The sequence below is a fragment of the Triturus cristatus genome, chromosome 10 (genome assembly GCF_964204655.1).
Source record: "Triturus cristatus chromosome 10, aTriCri1.1, whole genome shotgun sequence".
NCBI lineage: Eukaryota > Metazoa > Chordata > Amphibia > Caudata > Salamandridae > Triturus > Triturus cristatus.
Window position 1 is genome coordinate 910339143 of NC_140593.1, and position 18971 is coordinate 910358113.

The 18971-nt window shown below is 45.1% G+C and overlaps 1 protein-coding gene across 2 annotated transcripts in view; it reads left to right on the plus strand.

Moving 5' to 3' along the window:
• The window catches only part of KIF9 (kinesin family member 9), a 567914-nt gene that overhangs the window by 148763 nt on the left and 400180 nt on the right, over positions 1 to 18971 (plus strand). For both annotated transcript variants that reach the window (XM_085630190.1, XM_085630191.1), the window contains exon 10: positions 14679 to 14756. In XM_085630190.1, coding sequence (XP_085486316.1) covers positions 14679 to 14756 — 78 coding nt within the window. The remainder of the gene's footprint in view (positions 1 to 14678; positions 14757 to 18971) is intronic.

Sequence of the window (18971 nt, forward strand, 5' to 3'; positions counted from 1 at the left end):
CGCCTCCGTCCTGCCATAGAATTCATTAATCTTTATTCGATCTGATTTAAAAACATAGAACATAAAAGTGTACATAAAAACAGTAAATCCTCTTTCCTAATACAATACAGTGAGAATTAATTAAAACCAGTAGGTAAAAACGGGTGTTACATAGCCCGGTTCAGAGCAACTTCAGGTTAACAGAATCGTGAAGTTCAATGTTTCGCAAGATCAATCTCAAGTACTTCGTGCAAAATACGCAATAAGGGGTCCAAGTAAGATGTAACGCTCCAATACCTGACTAGTCTGCACTATATAAAACTGCAGAAAAAATAAAAATAAAAAGTGTTTTGCACACTTCTGTCATTGGGCTATATGTTGGCTACATCTGGGTGATATTTGCGCTACATTTGGGCTCTTTTGTCTCTGGTGGCCATCTTGGAAGACTTATTTGTTATGAAGTTTCCTAATTTCCTCATTTACTGCAGTCTTCCTCCTCTGTAGGAAATGCTTTCAGTTTTTTACTTTTATTCCATCAAGAAGGCATTCAGATGTGTCACACATTTGCCATAAAGTCAGAATGTTAGCACTCTAGTTTTTCATTAGATCACTGTAGTAAAGCTACTGCTCACCAGGGAGTTAACTGGAAGTCTACTGCTGGTATTGAAAGTGATTGTTTCAGTCTGCATGTCAGAATTTTCTAATGAAATAGAAGAGGATTTGAGATCTCACTTAAAACATGCCCTACATTTTCATTCTGCAGCACTAACCATAATATCTGAAAGAAACACGTTAGTTAGATTCCTCACCTTAGAATATCCCCAGGCGTCAGGCTGGATCCACAAAGATTTTTGTAGCAATACCCCTTGCGCGTCGCTAGGCGTCGTCTGCGGCTCCGCGTCCATCGTCGTGCGTCGGAATGACGTCGTCGGAGTACTTAGTCGCCGCCCTCGCGCGCTGACGTCAGTTCTTCTTTTTTCCGCGCCAGTAAGCGCCGATCCGGGAAGAGCTTACCCCTAGTCATTTTTTGACTAACTTTTTTTGACTTCTTTTGGTCTATCGACTCGACTCTGGTGCCGGTAGGATGCCTGGTTTCAAAGCCTGTGACGCCTGTCATCGCCTGATGACGGTGACGGATCACCATCGCCGATGCCTTTATTGCCTGGGGGCCGACCATTACGCGGAGTCGTGCCTCGATTGCCAGGCCTTGACGTCGAAAGCTAGGCGGGAGCGGTCCCGTAAGCTTCTCGAGCTTCGGCACTCGGCTCCGTGCCGCTCTCGGTCCCGGTCCAGGAGGAGGTCCAAGGACCGATCGCAGAGCCACAGCCATCGTCATCGCTCGTCGGGGTCTTCGGGTAAGTCGAAGCACTCCAAGAAGTCCAAGAGACGACATCGCTCTTCGGACACCCCTCGCCGGTCGCGCGACTCGGCTGTGGGTCAGGGTGGTCCCACCCCCGCGGCTCCGTCGGAGCCGCAGGAGCCGTGTCCGTCCCCATACCTGCCGGTCCCTGGGACTGACGCGACTCCGGCGGAGGTCAGTACCTTCCTCTCGGCCATGAGGGGCCTGGCTCCGCCGTCGACGCCTGTAGGCGTGCCTTCATGCCCCGCAGGTTCGACTGGGCGACCTCGCGTGCCGGCGGCTCCGGCCCCGGCGTCGTCGTCGGCTCTGGCCCTGACGCCGCAGGTCCCCGAGGGATCCAGGCCTGGATCTCGGTCGGCGCCGGTCGACCTCACGACGCCTCCTCCGCCGGCGCCGACACCGGTTCCACCCCCGACGCCGTCCCCGGTCGATGTCGTTCCCCAGTTTAGCCCCGGTCCAGACCCGATGCCAGCGCGGCGCCGCTACCGGCGCCGATTGGTGAATGCTTCATCTACTGCCCGGCTCCGATCATTCCTCCTGTTTATCGGGAATCGGATGACGAGGGCGACTGGGAGGGGTCTGAAGACCCTATGGCCGCTCAGGCCCAACTTTCTCAGAACTGGGCAGAGGAATTGGGGGATGCCAGCGGTCTGGATACCTCCCCGGACGCTGGTTTCATCTCTCCTCTGACTGTAGCCTCGGAGGAGGGTGCAGCCTTTTCAGTGGTGCTGCGCAAGGCGGCCGAAGCCCTAAGGCTGGAGTTGCCTGCTGCGGCCATGAGGACTAACGTCCTCACAGAGGTCCTTCAACCGACAGCAAGCTCCACTGAGCCTCTGCTGCAGTTTAATGAGGCCCTCATTGACGTTCTGCAGGGCACTTGGTCCAAGCCCTCCACAGTCCCTGCTGTGGACCGGAACATTGCCCGGCGCCACTGCAAAGCTCATGGTGACCCCAGTTTCCTCTCCCAACAACCCACCCCCGAGAGTCTGGTTATCCAGGCCTCAACCTCCCAATCCTCCTTCCCGTCCGCTCCTCCGGATCGGGAATCCAAGAGGTTGGAACAGTTTGGCAAGAAACTGTTCTCGTCCCTGAGTTTGGGGCTGCGGTCTTTAAATACCGCTTGCCTTTTGGACCGTTATTCCCACTCTCTGTGGGATTCGGTGGAGGACGTGCTGCCCTTGTGCCTGGTGGAGGCCCGGACACGACTCACTCAAGCACTTGCTGACGGTCGAGATGCAGCAAGGCACGCCATACGGTGTGGACTTGACACCACGGACTCGCTGGGTCAGGCGATTTCCACCACGGTGGCGCTTCGGAGTCACGCCTGGCTGAGGTCCACGTCATTTTCAGGGGATGTCCAGAGTTCCCTCATGGACATGCCCTTTGATGGCACTCGCCTTTTCGGTGAGAAGGCGGACAGTGCGCTGGCTCGGTTCAAGGACTCCCGGGCCACGGCCAAGTCCTTGGGTCTTTCGGCCCGCGGCCGCAAACTTCCGCCTTTCGCCCCTTAGGTGGCCAAGGATGGGGCGCCTCCTCACGTCCGCCCAGCCACCGGCCGCAGAACCAACCTGCACGCGGTCGCGGACGTGGATTCCGCCGAGGCGGTACTGGAGGTCAACGTGCCGGTCAGTCCACATCCACCCCGGCAGCATCCGCCTCAAAGCCTTCCTAGTCCGAGCTTTCAGGCCCATTCAACGCCAGTGGGCAGCAGAGTTCGCCATCACCTGCTCCACTGGCGCTCCATCACGTCGGACAGGTGGGTGCTGCAAATCGTCCGAAGGGGCTACTCCCTCCCCTTCGAGACGACCCCTCCAGCCATGCCGCCGCTGAACCACCGTATGTCGGGGGATCATTTGCATCTTCTACGAGAGGAAGTTTCGACCATCATGGCCAAAGAGGCCGTCGAGCGCGTTCCTGGTCCAGAAGTAGGTCGTGGTTGTTATTCCCACTACTTTCTGGTTCCCAAGAAGGGCAAAGGGGGCCTACGCCCGATCTTGGACCTCAGGAGCGTCAACGCCTTCCTCCGGAAAGACCGGTTCAAGATGCTCACTTTAGCTCAGGTTCTGGCTGCCCTAGACCCTGGAGACTGGATGGTAGCGTTGGACTTGCAGGACGCTTATTTCCACATCCCCGTCCTGCCGGCCCACCGGCGTTACCTGCGGTTCACGGTGGGTCAGGAGCACTTTCAGTTCACCGTGCTCCCCTTCGGCCTCACCAGTGCCCCTCGGGTGTTCACGAAAGTGATGGCAGTGGTCGTAGCTCATCTGCGCCGATCAGGGGTTCCAGTCTTCCCCTATCTCGACGACTGGCTGTTGAAGGCGGGCACGCCCCAGCAAGTCGTCTCCCACCTCCAGACTACGGCCGACCTCCTGCACTCGCTGGGGTTCTCCATCAATGTGCCGAAGTCGCACCTGAGTCCCTCCCAGAAGCTCCTTTTCATTGGGGCGGTTCTCGATTAGGCGCAGTTCCGGGTCTATCCGCCGGAACAGCGGGTCCGGGACATTCAGGCCCTGATTTCCATCTTCCGGCCTCTGTCCTGGGTTTCGGTCAGGTTGGTGCTGCGGCTTCTGGGGCTGATGGCCTCCTGCATCCTGTTGGTACCTCACGCCAAGTGGCGGATGCGGGCTTTGCAGTGGGACCTGAAGTTTCAGTGGATCCAGCATCGAGGCAACCTGTCCGACCATGTCTTGATCTCGGAGGGCACTGCGAACCAGCTGCAGTGGTGGCTCACGAATCGCGATTGGGTCAGCGGCAGATCCCTCTCCCTACCCCAACCGGAGCATGTCGTAGTGACGGATGCGTCCCTCCTGGGATAGGGGGGCCATATGGGAGAGGCGGAGATCAGAGGACTCTGGTCTCTGGCGGAGACTCGGCTCCATATCAACCTATTGGAGCTGAGGGCGATCCGACTTGCACTAAAAGCCTTCCTTCCCTCTGTCCGGGGAAGTGTCGTGCAGGTGTTCACGGACAGCACCACCGCCATGTGGTATTGCAACAAACAGGGCGGGGTTGGGTCATGGACCCTTTGTCAGGAGGCTCTGCGCCTCTGGACATGGCTGGAACATCAGGGCATCACCCTGGTGGTTCAACATCTGGCGGGCTCTCTGAACGCCAGAGCAGACGAACTCAGCCGCCGGTGCATGATGGATCACGAATGGCGTCTGAACTCGGACGTGGCGCAAGGTCTCTTTCTGCAGTGGGGAGAGCCTTGGTTAGATCTATTCGCCACCGGAGAGAACGCGCAAGGTCAGCAGTTCTGCGCGTTGGAATTTCCAAGGCGGCACTCGCTCGGAGACGCTTTTCGTCGCGAGTGGAGTTACGGTCTGTTGTACGCCTTTCCGCCTATACCACTTCTGCCCAGAGTGCTGAAGAAGATCAGGCGCGACCGGGCCCATGTCATCTTGGTGGCTCCGGATTGGGCACAAAGGTACTGGTATCCCGAGCTACTCAGTATGTCCATCGATCCCCCGATACGACTGCCTCTTCAGGAGGACCTTCTGTCGCAGCAGCAGGGGACGGTCCTCCACCCGAACCTGTCCAGCCTCCACCTCCATGCATGGAGAGTGAGCGGCGACAGTTGATGCCATTTGACTTGCCTCCTGAAGTCTGTGATGTCATTCTGGCAGCCAGGCGTCCCTCCACAAAGACGGTATACGCCTGCCGGTGGAACAAATTTGTGGCATGGTGCACAGCAAAGGCTGTGGATCCCTTTTCTGCCCCTCTTTCTGAGGTTCTACTCTTTCTTCTTTCTTTGGCCCAGCAGGGCTCTGCTCTAGGCACCTTGAAGGGTTATCTTGCTGCAATCTCTGCTTTCTTAAGGCTTCCTGATCAGCCTTCTCTTTTCAAGTCCCCTGTTGTCTCACGTTTTCTCAAGGGCATTACTCATATGTTCCCTCCTGTTCCCTTCGTAATGCCTCAGTGGGACTTGAACCTTGTTCTCACTTTTCTGATGTGCGCTCCCTTTAAACCCCTTCACAACTGTCCCATTCGTCTACTGACTCTGAAAACTGCCTTCCTGGTGGCTATCACCTCCGCTAGGCGGGTGAGTGAGCTCCAGGCTCTGTCAGCTAAGCCTCCCTTCCTTTCGGTTCATCCGGATAAGGTTGTCCTCCGGACACGTCCTTCTTTTCTTCCTAAAGTCGTGACTCCCTTTCACATCGGGCAATCTGTCACGCTGCCCACCTTCTTTCCGCCTCCGCATCCTTCAAAAGATGAAGAGAGGCTCCACCGTCTGGACCCAAAACGTGCGCTGTCCATTTATTTGGACAGCACAAAACAGTTCCGGGTGGACGACCAACTTTTTGTTGGATATGTAGGTGCTAAGAAGGGTAAAGCTGTGCACAAGCAGACCATCTCGCGATGGGTCGTGTTGTGTATTAAACTCTGCTATTCCTTGGCGAAAAAGGTCCCTCCTGTTGGGCTGAGAGCCCATTCCACCCGGGCCACAGCGGCGACAACTGCCCTGGGACGGGGAGTCCCCTTGCAGGACATCTGTCAGGCGGCGACGTGGGCTTCACTGCACACGTTCGCCAAGCACTATTGCCTGGACAGCCAAGTCCGGAGAGATGGCCACTTTGGCCGTTCTGTTCTCCAGGACTTTCTGGTGTGATCTTGGTTCGCAGGCCCACCTCCGGGGTTGGTATTGCTGGGGTATCTATTCTAAGGTGAGGAATCTAACTAACGTGTTTCTTTCAGATGAACAAGTTACTTACCTTCGGTAACGATGTATCTGTAAGTAACATTAGTTAGTTAGATTCCTCACCGACCCACCCAGCCTCCCCATTCTGCGAACCGATATCTAGGGTTAAGGTTCTCCCTTTCAGGGCCCTAGATTTTTTGGCACCAGTGTCGGTCTCTTGCATGGCTCAGCCTCCCTGGCGCAGAAAGCTATGTATAAGAACTGACGTCAGCGCGCGAGGGCGGCGTCTAAGTACTCCGACGACGTCATTCCGGCGCACGACACCGACGACGGGCGCGGAGCCGCAGACGCCGCCTAGCGACACGCAAGGGGTTTTGCTACAAAAATATTTCCGGATCCAGCCTGATGCCTGGGGATATTCTAAGGTGAGGAATCTAACTAACTAATGTTTCTTACAGATACATCGTTACCGAAGGTAAGTAACTTGTTCTTCTATGGCAAAATGAACCCCCTCCTTTTGTTCCTTTTTAAATTAAATGTTTTAAGTGTTACCATCTATTCCAATCAAGATGGCTTCAGGTGTGCCATACTTTTGTCATAAGTAATGCTTTTAGCTCTCTAGTTGTTCTTTAGAACACTCTGGGAAGCTGCAGTAGAACACAAAAGCATTAACTGACAGGCTGCTCCTGTTGAAATATAACAGGAAGATATTTGAGATCACACTTGAAACATGTCCTAATTTTTCTTTCCACAGCACTAACCATAATTTCTATGACAAAATGAACCCCCTCATTTTGTTCATTTTTAAATTAAATGTTTTGAGAGTTACCAGTTTATTCCAATCAAGATGGCTTCAGGTGTGCCATGCTTTTGTCATAAGTAAGACTGTTAGCGCGCTAGTTGTACTTTAGAACACTCTGGGAAGCTGCAGTAGAACACAAAAGCATTAACTGACAGGCTTCTCCTTTTGAAATATAACAGGAAGATATTTGAGATCACACTTGAAACATGTCCTAATTTTTCTTTCCACAGCACTAACCATAATTTCTATGACAAAATGAACCCCCTCATTTTGTTCATTTTTAAATTAAATGTTTTAAGAGTTACCAGTTTATTCCAATCAAGAGGGCTTCAGGTGTGGCATACTTTTGTCATAAGTAAGACTGTTAGCGCGCTAGTTGTACTTTAGAACACTCTGGGAAGCTGCAGTAGAACACAAAGGCATCAACTGACAGGCTGCTCCTGTTGAAATATAACAGGAAGATGTTTGAGATCACACTTGAATCATGTCCTAATTTTTCTTTCTACAGCACTAACCATAATTCCTATGACAAAATGAACCCCCTCATTTTTTTCCTTTTTAATTTAAATGTTTTAAGAGTTACCAGTTTATTCCAATCAAGATGGCTTCAGGTGTGCCATAATTTTGTCATAAGTAAGACTGTTAGCGCTCTAGTTGTTCTTTAGAACACTCTGGGAAGCTGTAGTAAAACACAAAGGCATCAACTGACAGGCTGCTCCTGTTGAAATATAACAGGAAGACATTTGAGATTACACTTGAAACATGTCCTAATTTTTCTTTCTACAGCACTAACCATAATTTCTATGACAAAATGAACCCCCTCATTTTGTTCCTTTTTAAATTAAATGTTTTAAGAGTTACCAGTTTATTCCAATCAAGATGGCTTCAGGTGTGCCATAATTTTGTCATAAATAAGACTGTTAGCGCTCTAGTTGTTCTTTAGAACACTCTGGGAAGCTGCATTAGAACACAAAGGCATCAACTGACAGGCTGCTCCTGTTGAAATATAACAGGAAAACATTTGAGATCACACTTGAAACATGTCCTAATTTTTCTTTCTACAGCACTAACCATAATTTCTATAACAAAATGAACCCATCATTTTGTTCCTTTTTAAATTAAATGTTTTAAGTGTTACCAGTTTATTCCAATCAAGAGGGCTTCAGGTGTGCCATAATTTTGTCATAAGTAAGACTGTTAGCGCTCTAGTTGTTCTTTAGAGCACTCTGGGAAGCTGCAGTAGAACACAAAGGCATCAACTGACAAGCTGCTCCTGTTGAAATATAACAGGAAGATATTTGAGATCACACTTGAAACATGTCCTAATTTTTCTTTCTACAGCACTAACCATAATTTCTATGACAAAATGAACCCCCTCATTTTGTTCCTTTTTCAATTAAATGTTTTAAGAGTTACCAGTTTATTCCAATCAAGATGGCTTTAGGTGTGCCATAATTTTGTCATAAGTAATACTGTTAGCGCTCTAGTTGTTCTTTAGAACACTCTGAGAAGCTGCAGTAGAACACAAAGGCATCAACTGACAGGCTGCTCCTGTTGAAATATAACAGGAAGATATTTGAGATCACATTTGAAACATGTCCTAATTTTTCTTTCTACAGCACTAACCATAATTTCTATGACAAAATGAACCCCCTCATTTTGTTCCTTTTTAAAATAAATGTTTTAAGAATGACCAGTTTATTCCAATCAAGATGGCTTCAGGTGTGCCATAATATTGTCATGAGTAAGACTGTTAGTGCTCTAGTTGTTCTTCAGAACACTCTGGGAAGCTGCAGTAGAACACAAAGGCATCAACAGACAGGCTACTCCTGTTGAAATATAACAGGAAGATATTTGAGATCTCACTTAAAACATGTCCTAATTTTTCTTTCTACAGCACTAACCTTAATTTCTATGACAAAATGAACCCCTTCATTTTGTTCCTTTTTAAATTAAATGTTTTAAGAGTTACCAGTTTATTCCAATCAAGATGGATTCAGCTGTGCCATAATTTTGTCATAAGTAAGACTGTTAGCGCTCTAGTTGTTCTTTAGAGCACTCTGGGAAGCTGCAGTAGAACACAAAGGCATCAACTGACAGGCTGCTCCTGTTGAAATATAACAGGACGATATTTGAGATCTCACTTAAAACATGTCCTAATTTTTCTTTCTACTTCACTAACCATAATTTCTATGACAAAATGAACCCCCTCATTTTGTTCCTTTTTCAATTAAATGTTTTAAGAGTTACCAGTTTATTCCAATCAAGATGGCTTCAGGTGTGCCATAATTTTGTCATAAGTAAGACTGTTAGCGCTCTAGTTGTTCTTTAGAACACTCTGGGAAGCTGCAGTAGAACACAAAGGAATCAACTGACAGTCTATGCCCTTGTTGGATGTACATGATTTACTGAGATTGACAGACTTCATTCTCACATGACTGAGAAAGATAATGTGAATTTACAGAAAATATGCTCTCATTTTAGCTTTAGTTTTCTCTCAAACATGATTCATGATATCCCAACAGCAGGTTTTTCACAGTGTAAAATCACCTTAGAACACACCACAATTCCTGAAATTAGTATGGTACCATGAACAAATGAATTCTAATGTAACTAAAGTCTGCTATCACCCTTTATAGTTCTCCTTTTGGTAACCCTCAAAATCTTCGATTCACTACAATGCATTTCAATGGGGTACTATCATGTATATTGGTCCCAAGATGGCTGCCAGCTATTCCAGGATGAAGTTGTGACAGCTAATCAGATCTCATGATGAGATATGTCGTTAGGCTCCGCCCAGATATTGAAACTTTTTCTTTTTCTAATTTCTCATTAACTACTGAACGGATTTACACCATTTAACAAAAAGGGATCTTTCTGAACCAAGGGCTACCTTTTTGCCAAATTTGGTGTAATCCCGTTCAGCAGTTCGGGCTGTAGCCGTCTCTAAAATTTTCTATGGGAATTAACATGGAGAAAACACGTTTTGGGACCCTCCTTTTGTCTCAGCCCCCGCTTGCCGAATCACCCCGAAACTTTTAAGATAGGAGCTGACCGGAGCGCCCCACGAGTTTTGAAAATTTCGTGAAGATTCGTCAACCGACGCCAACGTTATTGGGAAAAGAATGTTACAATTTTCCTATGGATAATAGGTCCTAACTATAACTACCTACTGGTGACCGCCAGTAGGTAATATATATATATATAGAGCACTCTCAACACCAGCGACCTTCTAAATTTGCTCACCTCAAATGTCTGCTTTTCTATCAAAGTCTTTAAGCATAGGATTAGCACAGTGCAATCCATGCTGGTCGACCAAACAGTCATTGCGCCCTCAGGAGTGGACGCACCACTCCTCCCCTGCCCATCCCTGCTCGCAGAGCAGCCCCGCCCACCCGCCTGCAACAAAACCCTTCTGCTTTCTTGCAGTGCAAGAAGCAGAAACATAAAATGGTAGTTATTACCATTTTATGTTTCTGCTTCTCGCAATGCTATAAAGTAGTGGGGTGACGCTCCTCTGCCCTAGTGGAGGAGCCACCCCTGGATCATGGCAGGATTGCTTCATTTTCAAGTATCTTTTGTTTCAAGTAGATGTTTAGAAACCCATTCTGTTTGCCATCTCAAATCTGCAGTGCACAAACCACAATAGTCTTTACAGAACACATTCTCTTAGTCTCCCCATGTCATTATCATGACTGGGCCATAGGCAGCAATGTAAAACAAATTTTAAATCGGCTTTCTGTATATTTTTCCTCCCTCAGTGAAGTTTTGCATGAAATTAGAACTAAAGGTATTGGGCATGCTTCTTTTCAAATTTCATACACTTTGGTCAAGGAGGCCCGACTAGGTTATATTAGGGGTGAACCAAAAGTATCCTTTACCATTTTAAGGCCCGATTACAAGACGGCCTGATATATATATGGGGGTGGTTCAGTACTGCTAGAAATAACGTAGGGTATCCCCTCATATAAACTCAGATATCTAAAGTATTTGTCCCTATAACGGGGAATAACACGTGGACCTGGATTTACTGTGTCCAAATCTACACCTTGTCTCCCATTCCGCTGACAAATACATTTACCTCTACAACCCACTGGAGCAGATGGAATTGGAAGTGGAGGGGTCGTTGCGGGTCAGGTAGTGGTGGGAGCAGAGGGCGCAGGGCACAGACAACTCTGTGGGCTGGCAGGGGTAATGTTCTGTGCCCCTTCGTTTCAAGTAAGGGGGTTGTACGGGGCCCGGCGGCTGGGGCTAGGCTGGTCTTGTCTGAGGCTGGTAAAATCATGCATGGGGGTTCTGCTACCGGTAAATTCGGTTCTGGAAACACCTATCTGCCGAAAATTAGGCAGAGCGGTATCCCACCCAGCAATACTCCTCTGCCCAATTTATAATTGGGGCCCAAGCCTCATAAGAATTGTAGCTGTTTGCTATATCAAAAAGTGGTTAAAGTTGGATTTAAAAAAAGACACCGCTAAAGCAATGCAGTTCATATTTTGTTTAAATTTGATTTCTTGAACTGCTTTGGAAACTGTTTTGCAATCTATATGATTAAGATATACAAAAAATAAACCCTTTGCATCCCAATAAATGTGCCCCTCTTTATAAACTGGAAAACCACAACACAGAATACAGTAACACAACACAATGTAACACAACTCGATAACAACACAGCACAATACAACACTGCAACACACCACATGCATAACATGACATCACAATACAAACAAAGCATCACAGCACCACAGCACAACCATGCATAAATACAACTACAATACAATAGAACACAACAAAAACAATGCACCAAACAAAAATACATCACCATTAAGCCCAACTTTAACATGACATCATGACGCAAGATAACACAATACCACAGGAACAATGAAAGACCACACAGATACAACAGTACAGCAATACAATAGCACAACAAAACAGCACACCAACTCAACAATAAACATCACACAATAGCACAACACAAAACCATAACTTACAAGATCACAAAAATAACACAACAGAACATCTCAAAACAGACTAAGCCCTCAACAACCAACAACACAACTACTCCATCCGCCACATCTCCACCTCCAACATCTACTGACTTATATGAGTGGACATTTTCACTTCTAATCTCTGGTAAACTTATTGTCACTATTTAACAGGGAAATATGTACATTTTGAGATTGCAAATGAAATATGCAGTTTTCAGGTACATAGTATAACTCTATAGACCTCGGTGGGAATTCAACATACTCATATAGTTGCCAAGGTCACCATGCCCATGTAGTTGTCGGCCTGTGCAGGCAAGTTATAAAACATAACTGGTGGCATCCAAAAAAATCATCTCCATTTGCACTATGAATGACATCACCAAAGCTGCTGAGGAAGTATGGGGCTGAATGCAGCTATAGGCTAAAGTTCAGGCCCTGTGTCCGGATAATCCGTTCATATTGTATGAGAGGGTCAGTGCCACTCGGGGGTTTGGTTCTCTCAGCAGGGGAACTGGATGCAGAGTGCCACTGAGGGCTATGATCTTCTTATTAAGCCTACTGGCCAGAACCAAAAATAGTATGCATACCCGTGTGGAGGCCACGGGTGCAAGGTGTGACAAAAGGCCACCCTGAGCTCAGAATCTAATGTGCTTGTTCAAGGAGCGTGCATATCAAGTTCTTAGGCGTTAACGGACACAGGTTATGGCCCAAATTGTCACACTATTCACAAAGCATACTGTATATATCCAAGTTTATAGGTTGTGAGGCACAGGACGGGGTGGAAGGCCTAGCTGAATGCCATCTTAGGGCGTGGGGGTAGGGAGCAAGATACACGTTTGTTGGCTGTACTGGCCGTTTTGCAAAATTTCAATAAAAAAAGATACACGGCATGGCGCAAGGCCCCAGAGTGGCTACTGTGCTCGATGGATTTTGGGGTTACAAGACTAGGAATGGAGCAGTCATAGGCTCTGCGGTCACACGATAAGGCAGAGAGTATGGTTCCAGGTCAGTCCCTTTGTATTAGGCCTGCTGTCCATTGCCAATGGCTGTGCATAGAGGGTTCTGTGGTCACAGCACAGCAAAAGCCATGTCCTGCACCAAATCACTCATTGTGCATCTGATGGCCATGTGCTGCCAGCTTTATGGGCATTGGGCAGAGCCCAGAGTATGGAAGAAGAACACTCATTTATCAGTAGTTTTTGTATTAGGCCAAAGGCCAAGGACATTGGGTTCTGAGAGCACATGGACTTGGTGCAGGACAGGAAATGAGGAGGAGGCCATGTCCTGTGACTGGAATTCTGTCACCATGATAGAAGGCCCCATGCACTGGATTGTAGAGATGCCAATGATGGGCTAAATTGGTGGCCAAAGGTCACACACTGCACTTACAAACCTACTGTGCACCGCCAAAGTCCATAGGCCTAAGTAGATCATTAGTAATTTTTTTTAAAACACGGATTCTGTACTCAGATAAGAAAATAATGCATTTTTTGAAAATAAGAATTCATAGAAACTCCTCTAAAATGTATGTGACGGTAATAACCCAACACTTACAAAAACTCTGAAATTTGCCAGTTACTGTGATTCACACAGTCATCACCCACCCATCCACTGCTTTTGCCCTCATAATAGATGTCACAGATGACATACAAAATGACATCAAAGACATACTTGATGAATTCATATAGTCACATCACCATTCACATAACTGATGACATCACTGGAGACCGGGCAGAGGTGATGAGCACAGGCCTGACCACCTGTCCACGGAGTCTTCTAGGCATAGTAAATAACAGACCCTAGATGGGCTCTGAAGAAATAGTTGCCAATTACAGGGCATCACTGAAGGCAGGCCCAGCACCAGAGAACAATGGGCACAATTAAATGCCAGTCCCAGTGGGCTCCTGGTGTAGGATATTCAGAGCAGGGCCTGACCGAAAGACAGACACTACACACTGAGACCACTGGATATGGTTGAAAACCATGTGTAAGGGATCTTGGAAGCAGGCGTGCTTTAAGGCTTAAAAAGTGTAGAACCAGGACTTGAAGGAAGGCCAGCTTATCCTGGGCACAGACGAAGGCTGTGCACGGTCAACTCTTAGGGTAGAGGTGTTGGACATGGCCTGGCCAGAGCCTAAATGGTTTCAGAACACAGGATCCATCAATGCCAGCACTGTAGCCTGGGCCAAGTCTTAAACACGGAAAATATCAATTGTGACAATGGCCATGTGATAAGTTCACCAGTGATATCACTGAAGAGGTCAATGATGATATCTAGTGTGCCATCATGTGTGAAGTTATGAGCAGTGTATTGGTGTGGAGGGGTATGGTTGCTTAGCTCAACATAATTTGCAAATGTTAGTGTTTTTAGGTTATAAATCGTAACCATAACGTCTCTTTGCTTGAATGATATGCATATCTCCAAGCTAGTGTGAAAGTGCTCGATGGGCAGAGCTTGTTTTCGTTGATTTTAGGTGCCCTTGAGTTGGCGCATACTAAAACCAATTCATATCAAAAACTCTTGGAGCCTCTTGAATGTTTAAAGATCGCTTTGACTTCATTGAATTCTGTGTCTTTGTGTTTTTCTTTCATTTTTTTTTTTTTTTAATGAAACCTGGTAAATGAACCTAATCCGGACACGGCTCCTTTTCTTTGTATTTATTCTAAACTTTTCTATAAAAAGATTATTTGCGTTCATTTTAGATTCATGTATGTTTGGCTCTGTAGTAACATATTTTATTGAGGTTAGTCCCTCTATCTTTTGGGGCGTATATGGCTTTTTTTGCACCCTAGCTGAAAATTCACTATCTATAAACGAGAACTAGCATAACGAGTATAGTAAACTCTTTTTTGTCAGCATGATGCAGCAACTGATAGGCAGCTCTGAATTAAAGATTGTCTTGTTTTTTTTAGCTCTCCACTCTTCGTTTTGCTACCAGAATGAAGTGTATCCCCACCGAGTCTGTTGCCGTTGAACATTTTGACCCAGAGGTAATGATCTTTTTGCACTTTTTTGTGTTAGTATAACCTTTTTTGATCATGGAACAATAAAGACATATGACCTTTGCAAAATAATGTCATGCAGGAGGCATACTTTTTCTAAAACTTTTGCATGTTGTATAGTTTCTGGCAAAATATGTGACTAAGATTAAAATGTTCTTTTCTTGTATTGGATCTTTGACAGATTCAGTTGCTTTTGGATATTTCACCTAATGTCAAGCGAGAACCTTGGTTTGTTTCTTGACATTAGGGAATGAATCTCTGATTCTATGCATGTGAAGCAATTACATATGTACCTATCTCCTACTGCATGAAGAGGCATCAGAGTTTCTCCAAAGGCACAACATAATTCTGATGCAGGAAACATAGAGCCTAGAGACAATACAAATTATTGGATATACAGGCTATCGCGTATCGGCAGAGAAAACGTCAAAATGTGGACATCCTAAAGGAGGATTAGTACTCTTCTGTTCAACAAGGCTCAAATAACAAATAGAACATTTAGAAATCGGGACAAGCAATAAGAATAGTAAGAGAGACCGAGAGCATGGACCCGCCAGCCATCATAGTAATAAATGTTTACATCCGCCCCAGAAAAGATCTAAAAGAGGAGCAGATGAAAATCCTATACGAAATATTCAAAACAATTCTGAGACAACACAAACAGGTAATCTTTATAATGTCAGGCGACTTTAATATTAACCTAAGTCAAAACATAAAGATAAGGAACCAGCGCCAGAAAGAGAACACTTATAAAAATATGTTGGAAAAGCTGGGATTAAGGCTCCTGAACTGAAACACAAAAGATGATACACTGGCCGCCATTACATTTCTAAGTGGAAATTTCAAATTTGTCCCCGTACGGAGAGTGACCATTTTCCACAGATCATTAGAATAAAATGTAAGACAGAGCTGTATTATCCATCTAACTACCTACTCTCGGCCCCCGTAACATATAATCTCAAAAGCTTGAAATGGAGGGGTAAAGGGATAGAAAAGATACTAAAGGAGGTATATAAGCATGCAGGTACACCAGACACAATGAAAATAAAACAAAACAATGAGAGAAAGGAACAAACAAAAGAAGGGGATTTAAAAATAGCATGGGAACAATTAATAAGCATACTACTAGAAAAATTCACACAAAAAAGCAGACATGTTGGATCAATCTGAACAGAAAGCAAAACGTAGGAACAAAAAAGCAAACACGGTGCAGCAAAAAACTGCACAAAGAAAACATGCACATTTTAAAAGAAAGCAGAATTCTACTGAAACAGACTAGGCAAGGGAAAATAAGTGATAAAAACAGACTCTGGGACTAGAGAAAAATTGCTGGGATGCAAAAATAAGATATCAAGTGGATCTGTGGAATTGCTCTTGGCAAGCCGACAACGAAACAGTAAACAATTCTGGCAATTGATAAAAGGCCTGTCTTTAGGGCATGCACAACACCAAATCTCAGGTATAAATGCAGACACCTGGGAAAAACAGATGTGGGAAATATACGCCGAAACAGCGTCAAAAGGAACGCAAGACTACATGGTGAGTAACAGCAAAGCGAGTACATGCCAAGCATCGACAAGCTTGGTAACATCACCAAACGATAAAAGTGACAAAAAGAATATAACAAACAGCTTTGAAAACCTCACACCGGCCATGGCAATTGACCAACTGGAAAAAACTATAAAGAATCTAAAATCAGATGGAGCAGCAGGGCCGAATGATATACCCAACACACTTTTTAAAGGAAATCTGCCTTATTGGGCAGAATACTTTACCTCATTATTCAACGAGCTATACATCACAAACTCTGTTCCTGATTCCTGGAAAGGGAGCATTTTTCAGACCATATATAAAAGCAGAAACCCTTCAATACCAACAAGCTATAGACTAATAGCATTAACAGATGTGGAGGCGAAGCTATATGCAGCCTGTCTTCTACAGCACCTGAAATCGTGGTTAGAAGAAAATAACATTTTACCCCGACAACAAACAGGGTTTAGGGAAGGAATGGGAACTTTAACAAATCTAACAGCCTGTTAGCAGAAAAGGCCAAAACAAGAAAAACGCAGCTATTTGCCTGCTTTGTAGCCCTCAAGTCTGCCTTCGATCGAGTGCCACAGGAGGACTTGTGGAAAAAAATGGCTGTATGGGGCTTGCTGAAGAGCCTATTAAAGGCAATTAAAGAGTTCTATATAGGAACTTGGGTCCAGGTTAAAATTGAAGACGGCAAGAGTGTAACTAACGAACTTTACACAAGCAAAGGATTAAAACAGGGGTGTGTATTGGCTCCATGCCTGTTTAATATATATCTAGCAGATCTAGCACAAACCGTACGGAACATCAACGCTCACCCGCCGACACTGGCTCAAGAAGAAACAAAATACCTACAGTACGCCGATGACATTGTCTTATTGAGCCAAACGTCAATAGGACTTCAGCAAAGTATGGACGCCTTGAACACTTATATGGACAGAAATGGGTTAGAGCTCAACCTGAAGAAAACCAAAGTGGTTCGGTAGCTAGACTTGAAGAATAAGATGTACACCTGGTTCTTGAATGGGAACAAAGTTGAGGAAGTTAAGTCGTATAAATACTTAGGATTCATCACGGAGCATGAAATGTAAGATAAACAACACATGGAAACAATGCAGGCGAAAGCGCAATCTTCAAACTACGGCATCAAAACTTTAAAAACGAAATTGAGCTGTTCTTCGTTTGACCATCTTTTAACAGTGATGAGTGATCAGTTAATGCCAACCGTGACTTATGGTATTGAAACACTGAAAGGACACACAGAAAACATGTTAAATAAAATCCAAGCAAGGGTATACAAATCTGTGTTCTGCGTTACGAAAACTGCATCTCTGGCACAGGTGTGTTTAAAGTTTGGACTGCTGAATCAAAAATTTCAATGTGAAGGAGCCTTTACAAAATTATGCTGGAGACTACGTGCGTCAGAAAGAGGGTCAATCAACTACATGTGCTGGAAGGAAATAGAGGAGCAAACACAGCAAAATAAAAATGAATCATGGGGATATCTAAAACAGGCTATTGAGGAACTTGGACTAAAAGACACCTGGAGTGCAAGTAATGGAAAAGAGGCCTTTTGTAAAGTAATAAAAGCTAAAAACAAGCATCCATCTTACTTAACAGACGAGACAAGACAAGCCTTGCACTCAGATATCACGCCTGGCCAGTGATACATTCCTATAAAAAACAAAGGCACCAGGATTACCTTACAGCACACTTTTCATCAAAAATAAAACACCAGTTTAAGCAGTACCGTTTTGGAAAATGGGAAACCAAAGATCTAATGCCATCCTGGAAGGATCAGACATTGAACAAAGAATTTTGTTTCTATGCAAATATAAGGAAGAAAGTCTTGCACATATATTCTGCGTTTGCCCGAGTTACCTGACAGAAAAAAAGATAATGCTGAAAATAATTTTTAGAGTTAGAAATACGAACATGCAGGCAAGCGGTAACCCATTGGCTGGGTGTCTCCTGTATACCGTTCATATGCGAGGGAGTAAAATTTGTAAATGTCAACATGGAAGCACTAGAGCAATCAATTTAGAGCACCAGCACCTTGACAAAGAACTACAACTGGGAAGTATAACAAGAAGATCATTACATCGCATCTGCACTTTAATCCAGGGTTTACATAAAGTCCGAAGGAAGATCAGTTATTACACTAAGCAAATGAACCGAAGGTGAACCAATAGAAATTAGTTTTATAAGAGCGATTAAACAGAAGAACAAAGATAGTGCACTTTAAACCCTGGGATAACGTGAGGGAAGATATTCGAATTAAAATGTACTTCATCACAATAGCACTTTAAACATTAACTCTTGCATTTTAAATAACAGGACAGCACAAATACCTGAGGACAATGGTCACGTTCAGAGTAGCGAGTTTTTAAAGGACAATTATTCGAATTAAGGCCTCACAAAAACTGCATTCATTAATTTTTTATGTTCATTTTAATTTGGAGTTCATAGGTCCTTTTTTAGAGATTTGTCAGATACCCAAGTTTAAATCAAATTTTATGAAATGCAAGGAATGAATGATTGTGTAATGGTTTTTATTGAATAAATACATAAATACAAATAAATACGAAAAATACATATGTACCTACTTATATATATAAATAACTTTCTTCTGTATCTCAGTGATTTTGGTTGTTTATACAATATATCGAG